Raw genomic sequence first — 19815 nt, forward strand, 5'->3', positions numbered from 1 at the left:
AATATGCCTCTGTCCCAACTTTTGTTGAGTGTGTTGCAGCCATCAAATTCTAAATTTGTGTATGTTTACAAAATACAATTAAGTTGGTCAGTAAAACTATTGAAAATCTTTTCTTTGTACTTTTGTCAGTTAAATAAAGGTTCATGTGAATTAACATAGCACAGATTTTTGTTTTTATTGCATTTTGGAAAATATCCCAACTTTTCTGGAAATGGGGTTTGTACATACAAAGTGTTAGAGTGTGTTTTTTGGGGTAGATGATTTGTTTACACTTAAATGACTTTGGCCACCAGACTTCTATTTGACTATTTGACAAAGTACTGTGGATTGAGTCCACAACAATGCACTTCCTAAAAAGGTGTGAATACCAGATGCTTCTGGCGCGGTAGTTTGACCAGATACTGTAGTTTCAAAGACAGTATTATCTATACATTATAAATATTAATTGTCTTCTATGTTAGCATGTAAAATGCCAAATAAATTAATTGCATTCCTAAAGGCTGTGGATACCAACCCAGACATGTTGGCGTCGGAAGGAAAGGATGAAGTTAGGTGGTGTGATATTTTGTATGTAGCTTCAATAGGAAGCATTGTCTATACTTTCTAAGTAGCGATTGCCTTTGTGTTTTGCATATAAATATCGAGCCCACATTGGGCTAGCAGACCCTTCAATCGAGAGCGTCTCCGTCCGTATGATGCCTGCTGTACCTTGTGTCGAATAAAGAAGCTGCTTTGTATCCACCAGTGACTCTGTCTCTCCGGTGATTTCATCCACACTACAACACAAAGTCAGGAATCAAAAGGTCGGACATGGAGGGACTAATTTTCAGAGAATGCCAAGGAGCAGGTCTCATCGGCGCTCTCCTCGGGGATTCAGTCTTATCAACCTCAAATTGAGCGTAAAAAACATTTAGCTTGTCTGGGAGTGAAGTGGCAATGCTGGCTGTACTGCTGTGTTACCTCTTGAGATCCGCGATGGTGTGCAGTCCTTGCCATACACATTGTGTGTCATTGTTGCAGAGTTGTGACTGGATCTTGTTGCTGTGTTGCCATTTTTCCACCTTGATAGCTCTACATAAATCATAGTGGCATCTCTTGAGCTCCTGTTGGTAGATAGGGTCATAAAAAAACCTTTTGGCATATTGGCCAAGAGCTATCATTTTCCAGCTCCATTTCTTGCATTATAATTGCTACAAAGGATTCAACTTCAAACAATTTCCAGTAAAGGGCATTTTGCTGAAACTACTTTGCTCTGTTTATTTATTGTTATTATTATTTGCTTTTTTGTGTGTTTTCAGTTCGTCTTCTTTTGCACATTGGTTGCTTGTCAGTGTTTGTATGTAGTTTTTCATTGATACTATTGTATTTCTTTGTTTTAACTGTGAATACCTGCAACAAAATGAATCTCCAGGTAGTATACAGTGACTTTGATAATAACTTAGCTTTGAACTTCTAATTTTGCAGTGCCAGTGCTCACCATATATCAAGTCTGGAATTCTATGAAGTTGCAGAACTTAATTCATGGATAGAATCCTTTGCAGCACCAAACTTAACAACTGCACAACTTTAAATACATTATACAACTCTTTGTATGTAGCACATCACCATACAGGATAAAAAAGTATTAAAATACAACAAAATTATTGAATGGTACTGTGAGCTGAAAGATATTTGGGTAAATGCATTTTCATATTTTAATAAGTTTTTAAAAAAAATCTTGACAAAAATTCTCATTTTTAATCAATTCTGAAATCTAATTAGTCATGAAAAAAATTGCAAAGTTGATCTGTGAACGTGTTCTAAAACAAGCGGAATAATTTACAAATTTTGTTGTACGTGACAAATATAAGGTTATACAGCAAAAAGTTCATTTTAGTTATATATTAAAGAATCATCACATGATCACTCCCAAGCCACTGTTCTTCTCAAATCTGTCCAAAATCCAAGATACCCCCCCTACCCCGTCAAAAGTGATTAAAGTTAAACTAAGCCAAACAACTTTCTGCTTTTCATTTTCAAGTAACAGGATTAAAATCTAATCCTGTTAATGTTTGAGTAATCAGATAAATAAAGTAAATTACTTAAATATTTACATGTGAATTTCCCTATTCTTTTAGGATTTACAATTGTTCACAAATTATCAGTGATGAGAAAATGTAATTAAATGCTGCCTCTAGATCTGTCTTTCTACAGCAAAATTATCACTTTCATACTTTTAAATTCAGTTATAAAGTTACAAAACAATAGAAAAAGAGGCAAATTGGTTACCAGCCTCAGATCATTCTTTTCATTGAGCATCACAGACGGGCTTTTATGGTGTGCCATCTTCAGTCCCATTAATTTATACTTTCAGTTGATGACCAATTCTAAATGAGTCCGAAGGCCCTTTTAACACTGAGCGTGTCTTTGATCTGATGACTCAAATGTGCATTTTTACTGGAAAACAGCACAAATAGAAACATTTGAATACATTTTATAGGGAAAAAACATGTAAGAGTGACAGGAATTTATAAGTATTTCACAAGTCACAGCCAGATGTCCTGCCCAGATCATCTTACATGGCACATCATTGGTTAGATTATTGAACACAGAAGGTTCAAAACTAGTTTTGTTGCATACTATGGAAAAAATTTTTTCCCCACTCTGTTCTGCTCCATTTTCCACCCTAATCATAGTTAGAAAATATAAACTGGAGACCTGAAGCAGGGTTTTGACTTAACACATCAACGATGCCTTTCCTCCCACAGATGCTCAGATGCTGTTCAACCTGCTGAGCTCCTTTTGTAGATTGCTACAGTAAGCAGAAATCTTTTTTTAAAATTACATTCCCTTCCTGGTCTAAAATCTGTCCATCTTTGCTGTCGTTTTTTTTCTTATCTCTTATTTCACATAAATACTTTGTACTTTAGTTACAATTTCAGGAGATAATATCACATCACTGGTCTATTAATCCTTTCTCCCACTTACATCAATGTTATGTTTTGTAAATTCAAAACATTAAACCAATTCAAAGGAAGACACGGGAGTCAGACTTGCGAGCCTAACTTCCGAGTTTACTTTAGATGAGGCAGGCACATGTCACATAGTAGCGTGATGACGTATGCAATTCACGTATTTATACTTATAACTCAAAATGAATTATTTAATGAACAAGCATACTTAATATATACACACACACGATTACTCAACTTTTACTGAAATATTAAATGCACAACACTCCTCCCTGCTTAGCTATAAACTCCAACTCAATGTAGAATGCATGACTACTATATACAGGCATCCACAGCAAAGTAAATTTTAAATTGCCCCATTCAGGCCCAAGATTTAATCACTGTGGTGGGTTTCTTACTCTTCTGGGCTAACTTCTTTCCTGACAAGGGGGATCACTCAGTTTGGCAGGTGAGAGTTGTGGCAGTGAAACAATCACAGATTTTGGGACTCCTCTGTGGTGGTTGCAGGCGTTGACTCTGAAATTGCAGGAAGCAGCTCTGATAGTGGTAGCTAACTTTCCACTTTAACAATTGACCCTGATCTCCTCAACTGATCGATGTTGTCATCCCCAGATGATATCAGGCACAATCTCCACTGTGTAGAACAGCGGTCCATTCTGTCCTTAATCTTTCCAACTATCCACTTTTGATTACCTCTGTAGTCCCTCACCAGGACTGATTGTCCAGGAGTGCAGCATCAAACCTGCTTATTTGAGGAGCCCTCAATTTGTCTCAGCTGTTTGTTCTGCATACTCCTGAGATGGAATTTACGGACATCTAAGTGTGAATGCAAGAAACAACCGAGGAATAGCATAGCTAGAGAGTCATTGGTTGTGTAATGTGTTGCAATAGGATACGCAAGGAGGAAATTGGTGAACTTCTGGTTCAGTGTAAGTATAGTGTGATCTGCTGACATTGCTTGCAAAGTGTTCTTTAGATTCTGAACAAACCTTTCTGCCAAGCCATTTGTAACTGGATGGTACGGCGCAGATGTAATAAGTCTTATTCCATTCATTTTTAGGAATGACTGAAACTGTACTGCCACAAATTGTGGTCCATTGTCACTGACTTAAGTATTCTGGAACACCAGTCCTTGCGAATAGACTTCTCAATACATCAACAGAGTGCGAGGCTGTAGTGGAGGCTACTGGGAACATTTTTGGCCACTTTGTAGCTGAATCCACTGCTACCAAGAAATTCGTGCCCATGAAAAGTCAGCCAAATCCCCATGAATCCTCTGCAGGACAATGCAGGCCATTCCCAGGGATGGAGAGGTGCTGCTCTTGGCATCTTCTGAACATGGTGGCATCCCATACAGTGTACGGCAAGCTGCTCGATCTGCCGATCTATCCCAGGTCACCAGGCAAAGCTTCAAGCTAACACTTTCATTTTAACCATGCTTAGATAGCCAGCATGTAGCTCCTGCAACACTTTAGCTCTCAGGTTGGATGGTACAACTCTCAATCTCCACCAAGGGCAAGCTCATCTCAGTGCTGGTAAAAATGGGGAAACTGCAGTTTCTGCTGCACATTCCAACCATTTTGGGTGGCCATGGAGACTTGTGACAATGTTGGGTCTTTTCTGGTGTACCTTTGGATCATCTCTGCCGTAATAGAGAGACTTTCGATTTGCGTTAGACAGAATACATCAAAAGGTGTGTCTTTTTTTGTAAATTTTTGCAGTACTTCCTTGTCCGTGAGCAAATGGGACAATCCATCAGCATTTCCATGATTAATCCTCCTTTTGAATTCAGTCTTGTAATTGTGTCCTCCAAGAAGCAGAGCCCATCTCTGCATTTGCGTTGCTGCTGTTCATGGAACACCCTTCTGAGGATTAAAAATCCACAGAACCACTAGTGAGGGTAATCAGTAATGAGAATAAACTCTCTCCCATACAAGTACTGATTAAAACATTTTAAACCCCAGCCCCGACTCAAGGTCTCCTTGTCAATCTGTGTATAATTTTTCTCTGCAGCGATAAGGGAACGTGATGCAAAAGCTATGGGGTGTTCACTTCCATTACTCATAACATGTGACATGACTGCACATATACCATAAGGTGAGGTGTCACTGGACAGAGAGGAGAATGTTGCAAGTACACTAACTTGAGTCTCAACATGGACAAGATCAAAGAGATGATTGTGGACTTTACGAAGGTGCAGGCTGACCACTCCACTGCACGTACACGCCTCCACCACGGAGAGAGCTACAGTATATGCACTCTCAGGTTTCTCGGTATGCACATAATGAATGATCTCACCTGGTCTCTGTACACCACTTCTTTGGTCAAGAAAGCACAGCAGTGTCTCCAGTTCTCGAAGAGATTGAGATGAGTGATGCTCCCCTCCTCCCTTCTAACCAATTTTAACAGGAACACCATTGAGAGTGCCCTGAACAGCTACGTCACCATCTGGTACAGGAATTGCAAGGCATCTAATCGCTTTCTTACAAAGAAGTGTGAGGACTGCTAAGAGGATCATTAGGGTCTCTCTTCCACCCATTAGTAATCACTTATCAGCTCTTGTTCCATCCCTACATCTCAGTTCTTTATGGTGACTTTCTTCTCTATATACTTTCAGTCCAGATGAAGGGTTTCCACCCAAAATAGCGATCGTCTATTTGTGTTGGCGCGTGGCCAGGTGGTTAAGGCGTCGGTCTAGTGATCTGAAGGTCGTTAGTTCGATCCTCAGCTGAGGCAGTGTGTTGTGTCCTTGAGCAAGGCACTTAACCACACATTGCTCTGCGACGACACTGCTGCCAAGCTGTATGGGTCCCTCCCTTGGACAACATCAGTGGCGTGGAGAGGGGAGATTTGCAGCATGGGCAACTGCTCGTCTTCCATACAACCTTGCCCAGGCCTGCACCCTGGAAACCTTCCAAGGTGCAAATCCATGATCTCACAAGACTAACGGATGCCTGTATTTCCCTCTACAGAGCATAGGAAAATGCAGAACAATACAAATCCATTGGCCTAAGATGTTCTGTAGGCCTTTTAAGCTACTCTATTATTAATCTAGCCCTTCTTCCCCCCAGATTTTTTCTATCATCCATGTGTCTATCTAAGTAAGAGTCTCTTAACTCTCCCTAATGTATCTCCCTCTACCACCAGCCCTAACAGGGCATTCCATGTATCCACTACAAAAAAAAACCTTAGCTTTGACTGGTGTTGGACACATCTTAAGGGGGTCTGGTCCGGTCTGGGCTCACACCAGGGTGGAGAAGTGCACCAGCTCCAAGTCCATGCTGGGGTCAGCCTTGCTTGCTCCGGGTATTCTCCGGGGGGGGGGGCGGAGAATGCGTGTGTCCGCACCAGGCTGAAGAATGAGGGGAGATCTTTTATAAATATAGAAAATTAGTAGGGGTATAGATAGGGTGACTGCATGCCAGCTTTTTCCCATAATTTTCAGTGAGAGTAGACTGAAAGTCATAGGTTTAGGGTGAAAGATGAAATATTTAAGGGGCATCTCAAAGGAATCTTCACTCAAAGAGTAATGCGAGTGTGGAATGAGCTGCCAATATAAGTGGTAGATGTTGATTCAATTGTAACATTTAAGAGAATTTTAGATATGTGCATGGATGGGAGGGGTTTAGAGAGATATACTCCAGGTGCTAGTAGATGAGACTAGGCAGAAGACCAACTGGCATGACTAGGTAGGCTGAAGAGCCTGTTTCTGTGCCGTAGTACTTTATATCTTTGTAAAAGGACACTTCAAATGTTCAGGAATGAATATGCTCATCTTGAAAGTTTCTTGGAAGAAACTTTGAGAAGGAATGGCACAACCTCTTCCCTAACGCTTCTGATTATCACCTTCCGTACTTATCAGATATCAGTACTGGTTGCCTTTGTATTTCTGCTTATCACATTCCAGTAGTTGTTTTGATCTTCAGCCTCTTGTACCAACAGAGATTTCCATTTGCCTTTTTCTCTTAGCTTCCCCGTCACCTACTTGCCTTTGTCTCCCAACTCCATTCATTCCACTCCACTCCCTACCTGGCTCTGTCTGCCCCTTCATCCTCCATGCCCCTCAATCTACCTATCACCCGCTGGCCTATCTCACCCCTCCCTCTCTCCTCTTTATGCTGGCTATCTCCTCTTCCCAATCTCAGTCAGATGCAGTTTTAATACAGTGTCAACAACTGTTATCCCCCCTCACAGATGCTGCTCCGCTACTAAGTTCCTTTTTTTGATCCATATTCCAGCATCTGTCGTCTCTTTGTCTTCAGCCAGCTTAGTAACTGCTGAATGAAATCCCTATTTATTAGGAATTATATGAAAATCAAACTGCAGGTATTGAACATCTGAAGTGCACAGATTGGATGTTATGTTTCTACATTTCAACAGTGCTTGCAGGTCAAAAATATTTACTTGGCTGTAGGACATCAGAAGATGAAGCAGCAACTATGGAGAGGAATAAACAGATGAGGTTGCAGGTCGAGACCCTTCATTAGGACTCTTGGAAAAAAGAAAGAATGCTTTCAGCATCATTTCAGATTTTCAGTATCTGCAATATGTGGCCCCCTTTTGTTAATGTATTATCTGGTTCAGTCCTCTCAAACCCCTTTTTTCTTTCTGGCATAAACATGAGGAATTCTGCAGATGCTGGAAATTCAAGCAACACACATCAAAGTTGCTGGTGAACGCAGCAGGCCAGGCAGCATCTCTAGGAAGAGGTACAGTCGACGTTTCTTTCTGGCATCTAGTTTAATTTTCTTTACTAGGATTAGTCCATTGACTAACTTCTCTCTGGCTCAAATTTTCACTGTTATCAGTCCTGTTAAAATGCTGCAGGATTAACATATTAAAAAGCTAATATACACAAGTGCAACCTACTGCTACACACAAAAAAAATGAGAGGAAATCATAACTTTTCCAAATAATTCATAGACAAATGCTATCATTCAGTGTGTTTATTACAGACTTGGGACAGTTGTTAATTGGTGAAAACAGTCTTTGAGGCCTGTCACTTCATATTGAACGTAAGAGCACAAGCACACTCAGGAGCGGCCGGTTTCACACTGGTCTTTCAGTTGTTGGCACTGCTGTTGACACTGCAGTAGCAGCTGCTGACATTGCTGTCGGCATTGTTCCAGTGTCTTTCCCTCCTGCTGCTTCTGCTGCTCCTCACACAACATAATCACTTTCAGAGCTGCACCTTTCTTCACCAACTCAAATGCTTCTGCGGCCTGTTCCAGAGGTAAGCGATGTGTGATCAAAGGCTTCACGTCTACTCTTTGTGAGGCCACCATGTTAATTGCAGTAGGCCACCTAAGATACAAAACAAAAAAGTTAAGTGACAGTTCGATTTCTTACAAGACTGTAACTGGAATTTAGAAAAGATGCACACACCAGTTAATTCATCTATATTAGAATGAATACTCCCAAACACACGATTAGATATTTATATACCAGGAGCCTAGAAGATCCCACTGACAATATGAAAAGTTAGATATTTATTGTTCACAGTGCTGTTCTTCCTTTGCATAATATGTAATGGTGTCTGGCAGTCATTGTCAGTCAGAAATCCTTAGAACAATCAGAAAGTACATGGATGGATATTTGGAGATATAACCTGCAGAGGTACAAGGCAAGAGTCACAGAGCACTACAGCACAGAAACAGGCCCTTCAGCCCATCTAGTTTGTGCTGAATTGCTACTCTGTCTCGTCCCATTGGCCCGCACCTGGAACATAGCCCTCCAATCCATGTACTTATCCAAACTTCTCTTGAATGTTGAATTCAAATCTGCATCCACTACTTCTGCTAGCAGCTCGTTCCACATTCACAGCATCATCTGAGTGAAGCAGTAACCCCCTCCATCAAAGTGGAATTGATAATCAAATGAAAATAACTGGTCACTTTTGGCTTCTTTTAACATAGATAACTAAAATGAGGTGGAATTTACAAAGATTTTTCTATTTCTTTACAAAAAGTTGAATTTTTTGATAATGACAGCATTATTTCCCATTTTTAATTGTCCTAGGAAGATGATGAGTTTCAAACCACTGGAGATCATGTGATGAACATATGCATCCTGTGCTCTGGGGACTACCAGGATAATGATCCATCAGAATTCAGAAATGGAAACTCCCTTACACGGACTCTTTCCACTTCTTGCTGCCTCGGTAAAGCAGCCAGTATAATCAAAAGACCCCCACTCCAGACATTCCTTCTTTTCCCCTCTCCCCTCTTCCATCAGGGAGAAAATACAAAAGCCTGAAAGCACATACCACCAGGCTTCAGGACAGCTTCTACCCTACTATTTAAGACTATTCAATGGTTCCTTATTACAGTAAGATGGACTCTTAAATTCACAATCTACCTTGTAATTAATTTGCACCTTAATGTCTGCTTGCTTTACATTTACTCGGTGGCGGTTGCACTTTATGCTGCATTCTGTTATTGTTTTACCTTGTACAGTACTATCTTAGTGCACTGCGTAATAATTTAATCTGTATGAATCAATAATGAAAGTATAGTGACATATTTCCAGGTCAGGAGAATGTACAACTTGAAGGTGAATGAACCGTTCATTACCACAGCACCTCCAAAAGAAAAATATTTGTGCAGAAATATATGGATAGAATGGCATCTTGCCCCTGCAGAGATAATGGAAACGATTTAAATGAACAGATATAAAAGCAAGGATGTAATGCTGAGGCTTTATAAGGCAATCAATATCAAACTGCACTTGGAGTATAGTGAGCAGTTTTGGGCCCCTTATCTAAGAAACAATGAGCTGGCATTGAAGAGAGGCCACAGAAGGTTCACGGGATGAATGGGTTAACTTATAATTGTCTCTGGACCTGTACTTGATGGTGTTAAAAGGATGAGGGGTGAATCTCACTGAAACCTATCGAATATTGAAAGGTCTCATCATCATCATCAGCAATCACTCATAATCAAGTATGATTCTTCTCCTGGTGGTTGATCTGATCACTTGCGGATCTTGAGATGACTAAAGAGGCCGATCCGTGATCCAGAAGTCCTATTGCAGTGTAGGCAGGTGTAGGTCATTGAAGTGGTGGTGGAGGTAGCTAGATGGGTCTTTCCCAGTCTCTCCTTACATTGAAGCCACTTAGTCTCAGCGGTACAATGAAGGTATTCTTCGAGCTGTACAGTCCCCTCACTGACAATCCTTCTCCAGCTTTTCCTATCCTGTGCTAATTTCTCCCATCCATTCTGGTTGATGTGGCACTTCCTCTGGTGGGACTTGATATTGTTCTTGAAATGCTTTTCCTGCCCTCCAGGAGTGCACTTTGCATCCTTGAGTTGGCTGAACAGGAGTTGTTTAGGGATGCAGGAATCAGGCATACGGATGATGTGGCCAACCCATCACGATTGTGGCTATGGAGTTAATGTTAGCTTCCTCCAGGATGCTGGAGTTACTATGGCTGTTCTTCCAGTTAACTCTCAGAATCTTTTGGAGGTACCTTTGATGGTAAGTTTCCAGGGATTTTATATGCCAGCTGTATGTTGTCCATAACTCCACTCTATATAGCAAGGAGCGGACGACTATAGCTTTAATAGACCAGAAGCTTAGTGCTGGTCTTGATATCCCGATTTTCAAAAACCCTTTTTCTCAGCCTAGCAAAAACTCCACTTGCACAGCCTGCTCTGCGATTTATTTCAAGGTCAATGTTGGCTCTTGAAGAAAGAAGGCTGCTAATATATGGGAAATGATCAGTGTTCTCTAGAGGGATGTTGTCAGCTTGGATGGTTAGAGGTTTAGGAGCTTGATCTGGAGCAGGGCTTGGATTTTCTTGATATTTAGATCAAGTCCCAGGAGCTTGTATGCTCTGGCAAAAGCATCCATTATGCATTGCAGATCCTCCTCAAGTTCAGCTATGATGGCGTTGTCGTCTGCCTATTGGACCTCCATGATGGGAGTAGTTGACACCGTGATCTTTGCCTTGATCCTGTTAAAGTTAAAGAGCCCCCCATCTGTCCTATAGAGAATCTGGACTCCTTGTAGGAGGCCTTGGCCTGTGAGGCGAAAAATGGTTGTAATGAAAATGACAGAGTTGGGGACAATAATGCACCCATTTGAGCCCGGCCGCAACCTTAAAAGGTGCTGTTTCAGAGCCACTGTTGCTGAGGACTGTTGTACTCATATCATTGTGTAAGAGCTGCAGGATCTTGAGGTATTCCTCTGGGCACCTGAGTTTGGACAGTACTTGCCAATGGGCAGGACAATTTACTGAGTCAAATGCTTTTGGAAGGTCTATGAAGGCCATATAAAGTGGGAGATTTTGTTCCTGGGCTCTCTTCTGCAATTGACGTGCTGTAAAAATCATGTCTGATCTTATTCTGGCCAGACGGAAACCACACTGAGACTCAGTCAGGAGATCTTCTGACAGAGGTGGAAGCCAATAATATAAAACTTGGGTGAGGAGGGAGATGCCTCTATAGTTTCTGCAGTCAGCTTTGTCATCCTTTTTGAAGTGTGTATCAAGATATCCCTGAGTTCAGCTGCAATCTTCTCCTCATCCCAGATCTTTACAAGTAGGTTATGAGTATGATTTAAAAGTTCTGTACTACCTTCCTTGAGGATTGCTGCTGGAATTCCATCAGGCCCAGCAGCCTTGTTGTTCCTCAATTTCTTGTAAGCTGTCTGCTCCTCTTTGATACTAGGAAGCTTACTCATGTCCTCGTCATGGGTCATTGTGGGAGCTGGTTGATAACTTCAATGCCAGCAGTGGTATTATGATTAAATAGCTCCTGAAAGTGTTCCTTCCATCGAGAATTGATGGCACCATTGTCCTTTAGCAGCTCGTATCCATCTTTGGCGTGAAGGGGGTTTAGGCCACGATGGTTTGGGCCATATACTGCTTTGGTGGCAATAAAGAAACCCCTGATATCACCAGAGTCAGCAAGCTGCTGTATTTCTAGGGCCCTCTCAGTCCACCACTGATTCTTTATTTCCCTTGCTCTACACTGGACTACAGCCTTAGCTTTGGAGTGGGCTTCTCTTTTCACCTTGCAGTTGATGTCCCTCTGCCAGGCACAGAAAGTTTTCCTTTTGTTGTTGATTGGTTCTTCTAATTCATTGTTATTTTCATCAAACCAATTTTTGTTTATCCTGGTCTTGTATCCAATAATGTTTTCTCAAGTATCATGGATGGTAGTCTTCAGTGTGGTCCAGTGTGCTTCAATGCCCTCCGGATACTGCTTTGGGAGTCTTTTAGAAAGGGTAGCCTGAAGATGTCGTACCTTCGCTGTGTATCTTAGGCTCTCGATGTTGTTTCTGGGACGGCTCAGCTTCTTTTGCATTCTACTCTTCCGCGTGATTTTGATGGTTATTTGTGAGTGAATAAACCGATGGTCAGTACGGCTACCATCAGCACTGATCTCGGCTCTTGTATTCTTTACCTCTCTGCAATCCCTCCTCCGCACAATGATGTCATCTATAAGATGCCAAGTCTTTAAACAGAGATGCATCCATGAAATTTTCACCTCATTTCTCTGGCGGAAAAGGGTGTTGGTGATGGTAAGATCATGCTCAGCGTACTTGGAGAGTAAGAGCACTCAGTTGGAATTGATGTTGCCAATACCTTCCTTCCCAATTGTGCCTTTCCAGGACCCTGCCAACTCTAGAACTGAAGTCTCCAAGAAGAATGACTTTATCTTCCTTGGGAATATCTGACAGTATGCAGTCTGGGCCAGCGTAGAAGGTCCCCTTAACATTGTCTGCTTAGTCTCGGGTTGGAGCGTAGGCACTCACAGCTGTAGCCATTTGGTTGTTAGAGAGCTTAAGGCACATGGTTATGAAACATTCATTTTTGCCAATTGGCAATTCGGAGAGGTGACTGAAGATGCTGCTCTTTATGGTGAATCCAACTCCATGGATTCTGGATTCATCTGTTGATTTCCTCTTCCAGAAAAATGTGTATCCACCCTTCCCCTCTTTCAATTGTCACTCCTCAGCCAACTGCATTTCACAGAAGGCAGCAAGGTCAATTTTGAATCTTTTCAGCTTTCTTGAGATGATGGCAGTATGTCTTTCAGGACGATTGCTGATTTTGCTGTCCGTAAGTGTCTGCACATTTCAGGCTCCAAAATTTATATGTTTTTGTTTCAGACTGCAGTTTTGTCATCCCACTGGACGTGGTAATCCAGTCAGAAGTGAAGAGGCAGGCTATTTTTAGGGCACCTTTTCTAGCTCCTTCCCCGTGTGGGGTGAGCAGAGTGGGTCCTGAATAGAGCTGCTCAGTCATGGGTGCAGCTGTTGAAAAGCTCCATCTGCCGCAGTCCAAGAGAAAGATGACTGTATCTAACACCCATTGCCTGTATGCCAGGTTGTGGCTGGGAGCTCCCAGACTTCACTGTTCTGCTCTTGTCACCATTTCCTGGTCACTACAGGGCTTTTTCCAAGTTGGTTGATTGGATTACACTGGACAACAAAGATTTTGCTTCCTGAATACCTTTTAGGTGTATCTTATGAATTTTGGGCTACTGATCATGAAAATCACCATGAAATTTCCCTATCACGCACCATTTTTAAAAATAAACTTATATTTATTATTTCAATTCATAATTCAAGTTAATTAAAATGTTGCCTACAATGTAAGCTGGAAAGTTTCCTATCTTATCCAGGCATGCTTGGGCATGTTTAGGCAGTGTGGCTGCTGCATGGCAGGACAGGTTTCAGTAATAATTATTGGGTTCAGGACTGTAAGGATGGAATTTGCTATCACCAGGCACAAAAATTTCTATGAATGATTTTGATATTTGCAACAGATGCTTTCCAGAATAACTGATGCCAAGATTAAGGATAGCATTTTTGTTGGTCCACAAATCAAGCAGGTCATCAATGACAGGTAATTTGAAGAATTTCTAGTGGGACTGGAGAAAATCACATGGAAGGCATTCAAGGAAGTTGTTGAAATTTTTCTCGGCATCTAAAGAGCACCAAACTACATGCAGCTGGTTGAAAGCATGCTTCAAGCATATAAAACCATGAAATGCAACATGTCACTAAAGATTCATTTTCTGCATTCCCATTTAGACTTCTGCCCTACAAATCTTGGTGCTGTTAGTGTCAAGCATGGTGAAAGGTTTCACCAGGACATTGCAGTCATGGAGAACAGATACCAGGGCAGCTGGAATCCATCAATGCTTGCGAATTATTTTTGGACACTTAAGCGAGAAGCCTCAGACACTGAGTACAAACGAAAATCATTAATGTTAACAAAATATTTTTAACTTAGTTGATCTATTGCAAAGCATCAGCACCATTATGCAATTAAACACATTGTAGTCAATAAAAGTTAATTTGTTGTTTCTCCAAATTCCTACGTGATACAAGTAGTCTGAAATTATATTTGTGTTCATCTTCAAGCAGTCTATCATAAACAAAAAAAAGTTCTGAGGAAGCAACACTTTTGAAAAAAATTATTGTCCAGTGTTACCAAATCAGGGGAAATTCCTGTGCGTGAGGTCTTTTAATGTGGGGAGATTGATGCACAAGCAGCCACCACATGGTTCTTGACAGAGAAAGAGCCAGAATCAAATGGCATGGAGATCAAGATGATTGGGGGGGGGCATCTTCTGCTGCAGTGTCCCCCTTCCTCCTTCGCAGCTGCTGTGGTGGTCCTCATAGTTCCGAGATTCCGGACACTCTAATTTACCGCCATCTTCTACCTGCTCCGCCATTGAGGTCTTGGTTAGACTGCGCTTCGTCTGGATCCTCCTCCCTGACCTTACAGCCATGGGTGATCTACCAGAAGCAAAGCTGCAGGCGGCATCACACTCAGGTTCTCAAGGTGGTGGTACCCTGCAGAGTAGACACGGAGGGGATGTTTCCAATGGAGGTAGAGTCTTGGACTAGACATTGCATCCTTAGAATAGAAAGATGGTCCTTTGGAACAGAGATGAGGAGGAATTTCTTTAGCCAGAAGGTGGTGAATCTGTGGAGTTTAATGTCACTGATGGCTGTAGAGGCCAAGTCATTGGATATATTTAAAGTGGAGGCTGGTAGATTCTTGATTAGTAAGCGTGTCAAAAGTTATGGGGAAGAGGAGGAGAATGGGGTTGAGAGGGATAATAAATCAGCAATGATGGAATTGTGGAGAGACTTGATGGGCTGAATGACCTCATTTTGCTCCAATGTCTAATGGCCTTAATCCCCTCAGTCAAATAATAGGCTTGTAATTTTAAATATTACAGTAATAAGTTTATTAAAAACTCAAATAAATATTTCCATGTGATAAGTAGATAGAGAATCCACAGCATTAACTCTCAGTTTTCAAAAAAAATGCTTTATAGTTGGTCTAATCCATTGATGCACTTTAAACACTACCCATGATAATGAAATGATAACTTAAATCTAATGTCACACTGTGTGTGAATTAAATTGGTTACGTGATTTAAGATCTAGAAAAAATTCCACTTGAAAAGAGCGTGAAACTGGGTAATTAACTCATGAAGGTATTCGGGGGAAAATTGTTTGCCCAGAGTGTATAGAGAACATGAAACACGAGAGACTGAGGAACTGTAAAAAAATTTGCATGTAATAAAACGGAGATTAACACAAAAGGGAGGATAGTATAGAAAAATACGTTGATAAGATAAAATAAAAAAAAAGGAAGAAACTTGAGAGAACCAGAAACATCCGCAAATAAAATCCTCTGTAATTCTAAATATTACAGCAAAAGCCATTGGCTACAAAATGTGTGAATACTTATTTTATTGTATATCATCTATATTTTCTTTGGTACCTACGTGTTGCAGAATCTGAAAACTCCTCGTATGTCCAGCTCCCGGGTTATTGCAGTTAACATAGGGGTATTTATAGATGATGAGCCCATGCCAACCATAACTAATACTCCTCCCGGCTTAGTAGCCTGAAAAAAAGGGGCAAGAACTCAGAATAAGAAACATTTCTTAATTTAGAATCAAAATCAGGTTTAATATCACTGACGTATGTCATGAAATTTGTTGTTCTGTGGCAGCACTATAGTGCAATATATAATAATTACTATAATTATAATAAGAAATGTATATTAAAAATTAAATCAAATAAGTAATGCAAAGAGAGACCAAAAATAGTCGTTGTCCATTCAGAAATTTGATGGCGGAGGGGAAGAAGCTGTGTCTTCAGGCTCTTGTACCTACTCTTTGATGGTAAATAATAAGAAACAAGCACACCCTGGGTGATGGGGGTCCTTAATGATAGATGCTGCCTTCTTGAGGCATCACCTTTTGAAAATATCCTCAATGCTGGGGAGGCCAGTGCACATGATGGAGCTGGCTGAGTCTACAATGCTGTTCAGCTTTTTCCAATCTTGTGCAGTTGCTCCTCCATACTAGGCGGTGATGCAACCAGTTACAATGCTCTCCATGGTATATCTGTGGAAATTTGCTAGAGCCTATGGCAACATTCCCTCTAATTGGTAATGACCAGTGTGTGCAAAAATTTTGTGCAATTTTTTGCCCAATGACAACAACATGTGCACACTGAATAACTTTTTAAATGAAAACAGAATAAGGAAGCCAGTTCTAAATGCAGACAAATCACTGCAAACTCCACGTTGTCAACACTGTCCACATCAGAAACCTGAATAGAAAATGTGATTGTGTATGATCATGAAATATACTTAACATGCCAATTGTGTGTGTGTGTGTGTGTGTACACACATGTGCACACTTTAGAGGGAACATTGGTGTGTGGTGACATACCATATCTCCTCAAACTCCTAATGAAACATAGCTGCTGATGTGTCTTCTTCGTAATTTCATTAATATGATGAGCCCAGGATAGAGTTTCAGAGATGTTGGCACCCAGCACCTTAAAACTGCTTCTAAAACTATACTGTATACTCAGTACCAGTTTATTGAGACACCTGTACACCTGCTCATTAATGTAAATATCTAATCAGCCAGTGAGGTGCCTGCAACTTAAGGCATAAAAGCAGACAGCATGCGGACGGGTCGAGAGGTTCAGTTGTTTTTCACACCAAGTATTAGAATGGGGAAGAAATGGGATCTAGGTGACTTTGACCATGGAATGATTGTTGGTACCAGACGGAGTGATTTGAATATCTCAGGGATTTTCATGCACAACAGTCTCTAGACATAAAAACATCCAGTGAATGGCAGTTCTGTTGGTGAAAATGCTTTTTTAATGAGAGAGGTCAGAGGAGGATGGACATTCTGATTCAAGCTGACAGAAAGGCAACAGTAATTCAATTAACCACACATTACAACAGTGGTGTGCAGAAGAGTATCTCTAACTGCACTGTACATCAAACCTTGAAGTAGATGTGCTACAGTAGCAGGAGACCATGAAAGTACACACTAGCTGGTCACTTTATTAGGTACAAGAGGTACCTTCTGTACCTGAATGTACATAATATTTGGAATTTACTGCTTACAACCATGTTTACTTTTTAAGGTCAATGAGGGAAAAATTGACAGAAATTGGGAAGCAGATTATAATGTATAACCACAACATGGATATATGATCTGAAGCAACAATTACAGGGTAAATGGCCAAAGTCAGTGGTTGGAAAAAGTCTGTTGGGAACCAAAGTAGAGGAAGTTTCAGCTCATCTAATTCCAAGTGTCAGAAAGCAGTTTGACATTTTAGGTACAGCTAAGAGGTTCAAATTAAATGGCAAGATGGACCTTGATATCATTAGGCTTTGTGATAAAACAGACAATGTGTTTTTAGATGATGTTGTAACAAGCCAGTATGGAGAAACAGTAAATGTGCCAAGAATACATTGGTGGGAGACCCCAGGATATTTAGTGGCTCACCAAATAGTCCTTCAAGATGGAAATTTTCTATTTATGATTTATAATTTAAATTTTTAATATTTACTATCGATTTGTACTCCAGGGAGCGGGAAGCGCAGAATCAAATATCGCTGTGTTGATTGTACGTTCTAGTATCAATTGTTTGGCAACAATAAAGTATAAATAGTGGCAGCACAACTATGATATCAAATTTTATCATTAGAGAATCCCAGAAGATAACCCTGCAAACTTTTCCAAAAGCTCCACTTTATTACCGCATCACTGCACTGCAATCATAAAACATAACAGCATATTTCAGACCCTTTGGCCCACAATGTTGTGTCAACCTTTTAACCTACTCTAAGATCGATCAAACCATTCCCTCTTGCATAGCCCTCTATTTTTCTGTTATACAAGACTTTACTAAATGCTCTTATTGTATCTGCCTTTAAACCACTTTAAAGCACTAGATCCTTTTTCACTTTTAAAACACTTTAAACCACTTTTTATGCTATTTACATTGTAAATGCATTTGCATTTATGCATATTTTATTCCATATTTTAACTTCTAATTATATAAAAAATAAAGTTATTTATCCTTTACAACTGTTGAGTGTTGTTTTTTTTTGTTGCGTGTTGCAATCTGACTAAAACACTGCAGCAAGTTCCTAATACATCTAAGTGTATTTGACGAACAGAGGCTTTGGTGAGAGCAGAGAAGCTCCAAGTCGGTTTCTACTAAGCTTTTTCCCTCTTTCTTTTTCTATTAGCACATAGCTAGTGCGTTGAGAATGGATCCAGGATTAGTGGTATGCTCTTTATGCACAAAGTGCACTGCGCTGCAGCTTCTTAAGAGACTGTGTTAAGGAACTGGAGCTGCAGCTGGATGATCTTCGGCTCATATAGGGGAATGTGGGGGGTGGGAATCAAATTAAAGAGGCTAGGCGTGAGGAGGTTAGTTCACAACAGAGGGATGGGAACCAGTGCAGAGAGACAGAGGGGTGTAAAGTGAGCGTAGAAGCAAAAAGTACAAAGGAGAAAAGTAAAAGTGGCAGGCCGACAAATCCAGGGAAAGCATTAAAAAGGGCTAAGAGAGTTGTAAAAGAGCGCCTGAAGGCTTTATGTGTCAATGCAAGGAGCATTCGTAATAAGGTGGATGAATTGGAAGTGCAGATTGTTATTAATGATTATGATATAGTTGGGATCACAGAGACATGGCTCCAGGGTGACCAGGGATGGGAGCTCAACGTTCAGGGATATTCAATATTCAGGAGGGATAGACATGAAGGAAGGGGAGGTGGGGTGGTGTTGCTGGTTAAAAAAGAGATTAACGCAATAGAAAGGAAGGACATAAGCCGGGAAGATGTGGAATCGATATGGGTAGAGCTGCGTAACACTAAGGGGCAGAAGACGCTGGTGGGAGTTGTGTACAGGCCACCTAACAGTAGTAGTGAGGTCGGAGATGGTATTAAACAGGAAATTAGAAATGTGTGCAATAAAGGAACAGCAGTTATAATGGGTGACTTCAATCTACATGTAGACTGGGTGAACCAAATTGGTAAAGGTGCTGAGGAAGAGGATTTCTTGGAATGTATGCGGGATGGTTTTTTGAACCAACATGTCGAGGAACCAACTAGAGAGCAGGCTATTCTGGACTGGGTTTTGAGCAATGAGGAAGGGTTAATTAGCGATCTTGTCGTGAAAGGCCCCTTGGGTAAGAGTGACCATAATATGGTGGAATTCTTCATTAACATGGAGAGTGACATAGTTAATTCAGAAACAAGGGTTCTGAACTTAAAGAGGGGTAACTTTGAAGGTATGAGACGTGAATTAGCTAAGATAGACTGGCAAATGACACTTAAAGGATTGACCGTGGATATGCAATGGCAAGCATTTAAAGGTTGCATGGATGAACTACAACAATTGTTCATCCCAGTTTGGCAAAAGAATAAATCAAGGAAGGTAGTGCACCCGTGGCTGACAAGAGAAATTAGGGATAGTATCAATTCCAAAGAAGTAGCATACAAATTAGCCAGAGAAAGTGGCTCACCTGAGGACTGGGAGAAATTCAGAGTTCAGCAGAGGAGGAC

The 19815-nt window shown here is 40.9% G+C and overlaps 1 protein-coding gene and 1 long non-coding RNA gene across 3 annotated transcripts in view; one reads left to right on the forward strand and one right to left on the reverse strand.

Moving 5' to 3' along the window:
• Window positions 1-7732: 7732 nt before the first annotated feature.
• Window positions 7733-19815, reverse strand: part of LOC134358352 (sorbitol dehydrogenase-like) — a 97495-nt gene continuing 85412 nt past the window's right edge. For both annotated transcript variants that reach the window (XM_063070478.1, XM_063070480.1), the window contains exons 8-9: window positions 15710-15831; window positions 7733-8255 (exon numbers count right to left, since the gene is read on the reverse strand). In XM_063070478.1, the coding sequence (XP_062926548.1) occupies window positions 7985-8255; window positions 15710-15831 (393 nt within the window). In that variant the 3' untranslated portion in view covers window positions 7733-7984. The remainder of the gene's footprint in view (window positions 8256-15709; window positions 15832-19815) is intronic.
• Window positions 8065-14243, forward strand: LOC134358354 (uncharacterized). Its single transcript, XR_010020866.1, has 3 exons — window positions 8065-8184; window positions 8970-9278; window positions 13995-14243. It is a non-coding gene; the product is annotated as an uncharacterized LOC134358354 (long non-coding RNA).

Source organism: Mobula hypostoma, chromosome 18 (genome assembly GCF_963921235.1).
Source record: "Mobula hypostoma chromosome 18, sMobHyp1.1, whole genome shotgun sequence".
NCBI classification, from domain to species: Eukaryota; Metazoa; Chordata; class Chondrichthyes; order Myliobatiformes; family Myliobatidae; genus Mobula; species Mobula hypostoma.